At 25.5% G+C, this 9,634-nt stretch overlaps 1 protein-coding gene across 1 annotated transcript; it reads right to left on the reverse strand.

Moving 5' to 3' along the window:
• Positions 1-2,823: 2,823 nt before the first annotated feature.
• Positions 2,824-9,068, reverse strand: LOC145836501 (large ribosomal subunit protein uL22-like). Its single transcript, XM_082944333.1, has 4 exons — positions 9,004-9,068; positions 6,273-6,504; positions 3,535-3,686; positions 2,824-3,061 (listed from the first exon to the last, which is right to left on the reverse strand). Exons 1-4 carry the CDS (start codon positions 9,009-9,011, stop codon positions 2,899-2,901), a joined length of 555 nt encoding a protein of 184 aa, XP_082800459.1. The 5' UTR covers positions 9,012-9,068; the 3' UTR covers positions 2,824-2,898.
• Between the last annotated feature and the right edge of the window lie 566 nt (positions 9,069-9,634).

Here is a 9,634-nt window from a genome sequence, read left to right on the forward strand (position 1 = left end):
TGAAATTAGCTTGGTAACTTTTTTCAATAGTTTTAAAAAAATGTCCAAACTATAGATTCAATTATTTTCCTTATCTTAATAGCTAAATAAAAACTTTTTTTTCTTATTTTAAAGAAAGAATTAAAAAAAAAATCCATTGGATTGGGGCTTGACTTTTAGTGTGGGTCCCCTTAGAAAAAAATATAATTTTTATCAATTTTTACTTAGCTCAAATTAAAAAAAAAACAGTTAAAAAAATTGGTATACTGTTTTATAATATTCATATTTTTGAGTCAATTAATTCTATATAACACTTTATTTTTTCCAACTGCTAACATTTTGTACTATTTAGCCTTGTTCTAGATTTCCTAATTCCGAAATAAGGTCAAATAAAACAAAACATTAACAGTTGCTAAAAAAAAAATTGTATAACATATTCACATATAAATATAAAAATTTAAAAAAATAAATTAAATTTATTTAAATTTTTAGTTTTTTAATTCGAGCTAAGTAAAAATCGATAACAAAACTCATATTTCGTAATATTTGGACTTATTCCGGAATTAGGAATTCTAGAATAAGGCTAAATAGTACAAAATATTAACATTTGGAAAAAATAAAGTGTTATATAGAATTAATTGACTAATAATTATGAATATTAAAAAAATATATATTGATTTTGTTAATTTATTTTTTGTATTTGGGCTAAGTAAAAATTGATAAAAAAATTCCAAGGGGCCATTTTTTTCCAAGGGGCCCCACACTAAAAGTCAAGCCCCAATCCAATAGATTTGTTTTTAATTAAAGACAACGGACCGTTCTTTAAAACAAGAAAAATTTTTAATTAGCTATTGAAGGAAAATAATTGGATCTAAAGTTTGGATATTTTTTTTAATTCTTGAAAAGGTTACCAAGCTAACTTCACACTCGTTTTTTATTCTTTAAATTTATATCTTGCATTTTTAAAGTTTCTATTTTTTTTAAAGATACATTCCTACACCACGTACAGGGTGAGCCCAAAAGTTATTGATTTTCGTTTCATTTAAATACTAATTACAAAATGTTTCCAAAAAAAATTAATTTTAATATTCACGTAGAAAATAGTTTAACCTGTCTTTAAATTTTTAGGTTTGAGAAATACTAAAAAGAGGTTATTTAATCAGCAGAAAAATTGCAAAATTACTTACTATCTCTTATTGCGCGGGAAAAAAATACTAAGTATTAAAGGAAAGTAATGCAACACTACGATTTTCTGAAAAGATTTATATCTGAAAACGGAAGAGCACGCACTCTTCAATGAAGATTTAAGCATTTTAGGAAAGATAAAAGAAGTGTCCAAAGCACTCAGCAAGGCAAACAGCTAAATTTAGTAGTATTTGAGTGACTTCACAGAGTAGAATACTAAAAATAGTTTTCAACTACTTTCCTTCTAGACAAGATAGAGAAAAAAATCCACGAACTTGACCAAAATCAATATTGAATATGTAATAATACTATATAATTTTGGTTCCACTTTCAGATGAAAGTAGATTTCTAAGATCAGTCTTTAAACAATATAAGTTAACGAACTGATAAAAAATAGTCGTTTTAGAGAATGGAATTGTGGCATATTTATTATCTGTATTTGATATAGGCTCTTAAAATATCTCTTCTGTTGTTCATGCTTGAAAGAAATCTCTTGGGAGAATGGCTATAACTCCCCTTACAAACTGCGTATTTAGGTCGATAATTTCAGTCTTCTAATTATACTTCTGATCTACTAGGAAATGTTTAATTTTATTCATGATAGTATTTACGCTCATTTAACTTTAAACGATCAAACCGTTCTAAATTAGTGCATAAAATGTATAAAAAATTAATCATAAACCTTACTATCTTTGCAGACCACCTAGATACTTCTTATTTTAGAAAAAAAAGTTACTAATTCCAATATACACCAAATCAAATAATTATTTAGATTAAACTTAGATTTTATTTCAACGCTTGATGTACTAAACATAAATCATTATAATAAACAATCACCTCTATCCTGAAGTATTTTCAACTGAACAATTCAATTTACTCATGTCATACTGAAACTACTGTGTTTAGGTACTCAAGAATTATAGTACTTACTGTAAATAAATATTCAAATGAAAAGGATTCAATGCACATTTTAACCCTATGTACTACCAATGCAATTGGCGTTAGGGACCTTATACAAATAACCAGTTCTTAAGTTACGGAGCCAATTAAATCTAGATTCACTCAAAAATATAAAATAAGCTTTTTTAAATGATAAACATATAAATTGGTAAATATGGGTCGCTTGTGATAGACCCAAACTATTAGACCAGGGGTTGGCAGGTCACAAAAGGAGCGTTTTTTATGTGCTTTAAAAACATGTTTAAAGATATTTTTGAACAAAAAAGTTTATGAGATATATTATATTTCGCTCTAAAAGCGAAAGATAACACTTTTTAAGAATATTAATATGTTTAAGTAGTTGAAAGCTTTTAATGCGGGCCGCAGTTTGCCGACCCCTGTATTAGACCATTATGTTTACAAATAAAATATTAAGCATCCAGAAAAATCTTTTCAAGTATTGTAAAAAATGGTTATAAACTAACTATTTTTAGTACTAGTCATAAAGTGGATTAAGAATTCACTATTTTTAAATGTTTTTGAGTTTATCTGTTTTATTTTTGCTATATTGTTATATTTGGTAATCTATTTTTATAACGGTTTCAAATTCTTAATGTAAAACCTAATCTGATAAGGATATTTCATTAATTACAAACCTTACCATTTATATATACCATGTATGTTTTTAATTAACTTTTAATAAATATAAATTAGACAGGATACAAAGTAGTTAATTTACTAATTTTAGTGTTCTATTTGCGAAGTAATGAAAACAAAGAGAAATTAAATTGATATTTATTCTCTGTTCATCATACGCTGGCGAGCCAACTTCTTTTTGCTGACCTTCTTTTTGGCTGCAAGTTCTTCTTCGGCCTTGGGCACAACTTGTTCCTTTTCAGTGAGGATCATTTCGATGTGGCATGGGGAGCTCATGTAGGGGTTGATGCGACCATGGGCTCTGTTTTTTAAGTATTTTTAAGTATTTTTAAATACCAAGAAAAAAATTTTAACTATGTGACAGCAAAATTTCAACTTAAAGTGTTTATTTCAGTTTAGTCAATTCTAAAACAACCAAAGTTAGCTTAAGATTATGATACAAATTAATTCAATGACTTGAGCATTTTAAATATTTATGTTGGAAGATTATAAAATGGTTGGATCACAAATTCGAACCAACCATGGTAAGATCTTTCAGTTAGTTTTGCAGTTATTTCCATAATAACAAGCACCATTAGTAGTAAGATGCTGCTAAGGATAGTAACTGCACATAACAATAATCTTTTGAAAAATTGAAAATTACTAAAAACTGGTACATCAAACTAAAATTTTAACAACTTATATTATAATTTCAAAGTCAATTGGATGTCATTAATTAGCTAAGTGTAAATAAGTAGAGTCGGTTAAATGATAAAAACTTCAGCGTGAAAATACCTGTATGTCCTCCTGCGCATTTTAGCAGCTGCGTTGACTTGGATGTGCTCGATAACAAGTGAATCGACATCGAGTCCCTTAAGGTCAGCATTGCTCTCAGCGTTTTTCAAAAGATCCAAAAGGAAGGTTGCACTCTTCTTTGGCCATCTACCCTAAATATTGAAAGTAAATTAGCATATTGTTTTAACTAGTGAATTACTCAACTTGAAAAGCAACTTGGTAAGTTTTATGGGCGAAAGATCTACCCTAAATACGGTTATTAAAATTTTGTTTCCTAATTCAGTTTCCATACATTGTGTTGAAATATTAGAAATACATTAATATTGCCAATCCAAATTCAAGGTATTTTCAAGTTACGCAGATCCCCTAGTAACTTAGAGATAGATTATATTACTATGTCATTATATAACTACAGCTATCCGCAACATACTGTAGTAAATTTTAAAGTTCTTTAAGGGCAAAAAAGCTTAGTCAAATGAATGTAGGAAGATTATAAAATGGTTGGAGCACAAATTCGAACCAACCATGGTAAGATCTTTCAATTAGTTTTGCAGTTATTTCCATAATAACAAGCACCATTAGTAGTAAGATGCTGCTAAGGATAGTAACTGCCTAGCTCTATAAATGAACTGTTTTAAATAACATGTAGAATATATAAATCCAAATGTATTTATTTTAAGACATTGCGACCACAAAATTTGAATTTTTAATTTGAAAATTAATTTCAAAGTTGCTTTTACTAAATATAATAATACACCAAATAAGATTACTATTTTTGGCAAAACTAAAGGAGAAAAATAAATATTTTTTTTTTCATTGATAAAGTTAGTCGATAACATAATTAAATTTTTTGGATTAAAGTATTGGGAAAAACTTGGAAATAGGACAAATTTTAATTTTTACTGACAGTCCTAGCTGTATGTTAATGTTTAAAATTGTTGCCATACATCTCTTAACAAATAATTTTAATCAATGAGAAAGATTTAGCAGAATAAAAACAACTGTTTCAACTTTCAAAAGTTTCAATTACAATGTAACATTTATCACGACAGATTAAACGGAAAAATGTTTTATGTTGTATAGTATTCAATCTAAATTTTAAAATATTGGTAACTTTGAGAAAAAAGGAAATTACAGCAAAAAAATAAGCAAAACTATTTTAAGAATTAGAATGAGGCTTCAAACTTTTGTTTATTTTTTTAATTTATGTTTTTTAAATTTCTGACTGCTTAAATATTTAATTTAAATTAACTACCTTATAGCTTTTAATAAAACAATTAGCATTGTATTCACTCTATAAAAACTGAATTTTTGGTATCAAGTTCTTTTTGTCCTAAGAATAAACATATGTAAAACTAAACCACATAAATTCTCAATTATCCACTATAAGAGTTCTGGGGTAATAAAATTAACCTGACTAAATACATTCTATTAATTTTTACCACCCCTCACATTAGGACAAAACAGCAACAGTTATGACAAGGTTATTAAGTCAACTTAATTTAAACCAAGCTTTTACATTGAGGAAGTATTTTTTTAAATTGAAAGATTTGTTATTATAACATTCAACTATTTTTACCTAGCTTAACAGGTTAGTTCAATTTAAGAGAAAAGGGGAGTTAAAAAATAATTTTGACCTTAAGTAATCAATTTCCTAGATTAATTACTTCAAAAATTATATTAACATATTTTACCCAGATTGTTATGGAAGCGTTATCTTTTTTTTTATCCCATGAAACTTATTACGGGATTGCACTTGTTTTTTCCAGGTTTTCCAAGTTTTTTCCAGGTTTTCAAAAGTACACATTTTTGGGTCAATTTTTAGTTTAAAGTTAATTTTTATATAAGAAACTGTGTTAAATGTATAAAAATATTGAAAAGAAAATGTTAAATTACTTTAAATGTGTTTTTAATAAAAAAATTTTTGATGATGTCAAAAAATCTTAGATAATTTAATAAAAATCAAAAAATGATATATTTTTTGTGTCAAATTGAAATTTTACTACTGAAAATGTTTAAAAATTATTAAAAATTACAGGTTTTTCTAGGTTTTTTCAAATTTTCTCAAATTCCAGGTTTTTCCAGGTAAAGTGGCAACCCTGTAATCAGTAAGGAAGGGGTGTAAATTATCAAAATATTTTAGTAAGACAAACAAAATTGAAATTTATTCTAATAAATGAAAAAATAACTCTTGAAAATGATCACATAAAATATAAGTGTATTTCTTAAGTTATCCATACACTTTTCATAGAAAACAACACAAGTAAAATTACAAAATATACTATAAATTGCATTAAGCTTTGTATGGGTTTTGTTGCACTCATTGAGAGAACTCATATAATTTGAATCAATCTATGTTTAATCCTAATTTCTAGTACTCAAATTAAATTTGAACACAAAATTTGGATTATCTAGATAGAACAAAATATGATTTTTTATCCAACTATTTAGTCCATAATTATTTATAGCTACCTAAAATATAATAAAAATAATGAAAAAGTGTGGGTTATAAAAATGATAATAACTTAAAACAACTTTTGAAAGAGATAGATGAGAAACTTGTGATAACAGCTAGGAAAATTTTAAACTTCAACTTTTAATAGATAAAATTTAAAAAATACTTGTTAACATGTTTTATATATTTTAAAGAATATAATTATTATATTAAAACTTAAAATTACTTTTTAACATTGACATAGATTATAATTAACATAAATTTGGCTAAGAAGTCTTTATACCTGAGTGGTGCCAAATTCTTTTGCTTGAGCGGTACGTCCACATCCGTCATTGAACCTGCGGAAGGGAACACAACGCTTCTTGTTAATGACATCCTTCAAGTATTGTGTGGCACGCCTGATGTGAAGACCCTTGATGGCTTGAGCTGTCTCTCTGGTGTTTTTAAAGTGGACACGGAGGTCTGATCCCCTTGCCTTGCAAGACTTGCTGGGGTTAGATGCCTGACAGCTATACCTAAAATGAGTACTTAATCTTGTATATTACATATATAATTGTAAAAAATAATAATTTAGAAGAATTAATAATTGTTTAGAAGTTTAAGAGAATAAATAATTTTAAATGAAGCTTATGCAAAAACATGTTTTATTTTCATTCTCATGAATGTGTTTCTATTATTTATACATATATAAGATTTTACATTTTTTTTCTTTACTTTGAACATCTTTTTTAAATTGTATAATTGGATAAATAATAATAAAAATTAATAAATTTTACTTTTTTCAACTTTGAATTTTTCAGTTAATGGACATATTTTAATTTTGTTTAACAGTTAATTAAAACACATTTTATACCTCTACAATGATACATCTGGGTTGCTAATAATGGAGTACATATCATTACAACACTTAATAGTATGGTTTAGGTACATAACAGCAATAAAAATTTTGAATAGTGTATATAATATAAGTTATTCATTAATATTTTCTGGTTTATATTTGAGATCAAGCCTTATCACTACTGACATTTCATTGGCCTTGAGTAAAATTGATGCCAGGGTTGCCAAATGTTAATAGCAAGTTTCCTCTAGATTTTTAAAGTACAAATTTTTAGGGTTTATTTTTAGTTTATAGTCAAGTTTTAGGTAAAAAACTGTTTAAACAGTATAAAAACATTAAGTAGAAACTATAAAGCTACTTCATATGTGTTTTCAAATTTTAAAAATATTGAGTCAAATCAAAAAATACTCAACCTAATATTGTTTAAAATTCAAGGTTTAGAAGTTGTTTTTATAAAATTTCTTAGTTTCCAGGTTTTTTTAGGTTTTAGAGCCTCAATTGTCAAATTCTAGATTTTTCCAAATTTCAGAGTTTGTTTGCAACCCTGCATGCCCTTAAGGATTGTTTTTTAGAACATTTCTATTATAATTTTAATTGTGTTATATAATAAATTACATAGAGAAACAGTCTAATTCAAACAGTATTTTTAATTAAAAAAAGACTTATTAATGCAAGAAAACTAATGCTTTTTATATTTTTTATGAAATAAATGCTAACAGTAAAATTTCTATGACATTATAAGCTAATATTTAAAAAAAAACAAGTCTGCAAAAATTTTTTTTTTTTTTGAATAAAATTAAGTATGCAATTTTAACTTAGTTACTACTAAAATTTACTTGAAACACTTGAAATCTATGTGATCAAATTCAAACAATATTAAATTATAAACAAATGCTTGAAATTCATTATTAGTGAAACTAAATGGAAATGTATTTATCTTAATATACATCATATGATTTATATCTCATTCTTAGTTAGATTTATCAGTGATTTCAACAATTTTTGCCAGTTGACTGATGAATAACTGGTTTGAATACTACCAGAGCTAAAGCAGAAAACACAAATTTAAATACATAATTCATCAGTATATATTATAGTTAGTTGACTAAAATATATACCACCCCCACCATCTATACAAGCTCACTATAGATTATTGAGACTAGTAAGGAGTGTAGAGATTAATCAATACCAATGAAAACAGTATAACTTTTTGGTAAGACAAAAGACATAATATAGCCTAATAGGAAGGTCTTTATTGATATTGTAATTTAATTTATTATAATTAATATTGTAATTAAAATTCAATCAAACTGATACATTGCCTACACTAATTTATTTCATATTAGAAATATGGCTTTATATAAAAACAAAAAATCTTTAGTTATAATTGTAAAGTAATGATTACCTATTTTAAAAACAAGGCATATATAATGATATAATGTAACTGACAAGACAGTTACATTTAACCTGTGTGTAAAAAATCAAAAATATATGAAAAATAGAGGAAAAAATTTTTTTAAAGTTTGAAAAATAAATATATGAAGGCAAAACACATATCTACAAAATTTTAATAAGTAGAAATTATATTTAACTGGTCCATCAAATTTGCTGGTTATATTAAATTAAATTCTTGCCACCTTTAGTTCTATCCTTTTAAATCTAGAATCACAATCAAATAATCAAAACAGAATTTTCAACAAAAAGTTGTCATGATACTGAAATAAAGTTATATTATAGACTAGTGGCATCACAGAACTTCTTTGCTAAACAAATTAAGTTAATATTTATAATTTATATCTTTTAAAAAATAAATTATCATTATATATTAGTGTGTTATTCTATAATTTAAACGGGATGAAATTATGTCACATCCTTGAATTCTGATAACTTAAATGTCAAAAAAGTTAAACTAAGAATGTTCGAACTAAAAGTGGACATAATACATGTGCTAGGAACTGATTTATTACAACTAGTTTGCTTAACTCTTTAATATACAAATTAGAAATGAAAATATTTCCTTCTGAATAAAGTAAAATAGCTAATTCAATAACTAGATCGCTTTGAAAGCCTAAATATATTTCCTATTAAATAATACCTTAAATATTTATTTTATAATTTGTTAATATATCTAATATAACTAAATTTATTCAATGTAACTATAAAACTATAAATTTACCTAGTCATTTTTACCAAAGATATAAAGAGCTGTAAGAATTCTCAATTATAGTTTTGATGATAGTATAACAAAATGGCTTTTATGTGTGTTTTCAATATTGTCAATAAACTAAAAAACTTGTTTGTATATCAGGGACAGATTATGAAATATCTCAAATAAATTTAAAAAGAAGTCGCTCATTTAGCAAAAACATATGCATAATCAATATTTATTTTTCTCTTTTTTAATGAAGATTATAAAACTATATTTACTTTGATATTTAAAAAAATATAAAGAAAAATAACTTTTCTTCAAGACTATTTTTACAACTTTATTTCAATAAGGCTTAAATGATAAATTATTAATATTTTTTTTTCCATTTCATTGTACTTTGACAATCAGAGTTTCTAAGAAAAAAGAATTCCACACACTGAATGTTTTATAAAAAGTTGCTCGTTTTGTAATATAACATTATGCTCGAGTCATTTTTATCTATAAATATGACAACAATAGAAAGTTCGATGTTTATAGTAAATGTAGTAGCATTGTATTAATTTAGTATACATACATATTTCTTAAAACTATTAGTTCCCGAAGTAAGGGGCAACTAGGGAAAAATAAATACTATTAAATTTAAACTATACTTTATCTA

This window comes from Thalia democratica, chromosome 1, assembly GCF_965202585.1.
Source record: "Thalia democratica chromosome 1, ktThaDemo2.hap1.1, whole genome shotgun sequence".
In the NCBI taxonomy this organism is placed as follows: Eukaryota; Metazoa; Chordata; class Thaliacea; order Salpida; family Salpidae; genus Thalia; species Thalia democratica.

Excerpts from the sequence above, each read along its gene's own strand:
- LOC145836501 (XM_082944333.1), bottom strand. Across the intron at positions 3,687-6,272 it reads AAGAATTTGGCACCACTCAG|GGTAGATGGCCAAAGAAGAG; the intron begins GTATAAAGACTT and ends TTCAATATTTAG. Across the intron at positions 3,062-3,534 it reads ATGCGCAGGAGGACATACAG|AGCCCATGGTCGCATCAACC; the intron begins GTATTTTCACGC and ends CTTAAAAAACAG.